Below are 1,362 nucleotides of genomic sequence, written 5' to 3' on the forward strand. Positions count from 1 at the left end.
GTGTTTTGGGGTCACAGGGGTGCCACCTCCTCACCCTCCCTGACCCTGTCCCCGTGTCCCCGCAGGCTGACAGACGCGGACCGGCAGCGGCTGTGGGAGAAGCGCTGCCACTGCCACGCGTCCCCCGGCGCCCTGCCCATGCTGCTGGCCAGTGCCCCCAGCTGGGACTGGGGCTGCCTGCCCGACATCTACGCCCTGCTCAGCCAGTGGACCTCCATGAGCCACCAGGACGCCCTGGGGCTGCTGCACGCCACGTAAGCCACCCGTGGGCTGTGGGGACGCGCCGGCCCGCGTGGCGCTGGCCGAAGGACGCCGTCACCCCACGGAACGTGTCCTGGCTGCAGGTTCCCAGACCAGGAGGTGAGGAGGACGGCCGTGCAGTGGATTGACTCCATCTCGGACACGGAGCTGCTGGATTACCTGCCCCAGCTGGTCCAGGTGGGTGGTGGCACCGGGATGTGCCACGGGGTGCCCGCCGGTGCCACCGTGCCCCCGTGACGCTGTCCCCTGCGCAGGCCCTGAAGTACGAGTGCTACCTGGACAGCCCCCTGGTGCGCTTCCTCATGAAGAGAGCCATTTGTGACCTGAAGATCACCCACTACTTCTTCTGGTGGGTTTGGGGGGCTCTGGGAGTGGTGGGGGCATCCTGACCCTCACCTGACCCCGTGTGTCCCCAAGCTGGGTGTGACCCTGACCCTCACCTGACCCCGTGTGTCCCCAAATTGGGTGTGACCCTGAGCCTGGCCTGACCCTGCATGTCCCCAGGCTGAGGGACACCCTGAGCCTCACCTGACCCCGCGTGTCCCCAAGCTGGGTCTGACCCTGAGCCTCACCTGACCCCACGTGTCCCCAGACTGGGGGCACCCTGACCCTCACCTGACCCCGTGTGTCCCCAAACTGGGTGTGACCCTGAGGCTGCTCTGACCCCGCGTGTCCCCAGCAGGCTGCTGAAGGATGGCCTCAAGGACTCGCAGTTCAGCATCCGGTACCAGTACCTGCTGGCAGCGCTGCTGTGCTGCTGCGGGAAGGGGCTGCGGGAGGAGTTTGACCGGCAGTGCCTGTTGGTCAACACGCTGGCCAGGCTGGCGCAGCAGGTCCGGGACGCCGCCCCATCCGCCCGCCAGGTGGGTGCTGGGAGGGGGGCAGGGGGTGCTGGGTGTCAGCCCCGTGTCCCACACTCATCCTGCCCATCCCATGCTCGCCACGTCCCATGCCGGCCTTGTCCCGTCACATTCCTACCCTATCCCATGTCCATGCTGGTTTTTGCCTACTGTGTTCCGTGCCTACTCCATCCCATGCTAACTCCTTCCCATGCCCACCCCTCTCTATCCCATGGTCACCCTGTTCCTTGTGCACCCCCAT

General features: G+C 66.8%; 1 protein-coding gene across 1 annotated transcript in view; it reads left to right on the plus strand.

The window, feature by feature from the left end:
- The window catches only part of PIK3C2B (phosphatidylinositol-4-phosphate 3-kinase catalytic subunit type 2 beta), a 23,826-nt gene that overhangs the window by 17,786 nt on the left and 4,678 nt on the right, over positions 1-1,362 (plus strand). The window contains exons 9-12 of the mRNA XM_033519851.1: positions 6-254; positions 345-438; positions 516-610; positions 944-1,124. Of these exons, the coding sequence (XP_033375742.1) occupies positions 6-254; positions 345-438; positions 516-610; positions 944-1,124 (619 nt within the window). The remainder of the gene's footprint in view (positions 1-5; positions 255-344; positions 439-515; positions 611-943; positions 1,125-1,362) is intronic.

This window comes from Parus major, chromosome 26, assembly GCF_001522545.3.
Source record: "Parus major isolate Abel chromosome 26, Parus_major1.1, whole genome shotgun sequence".
NCBI classification, from domain to species: Eukaryota; Metazoa; Chordata; class Aves; order Passeriformes; family Paridae; genus Parus; species Parus major.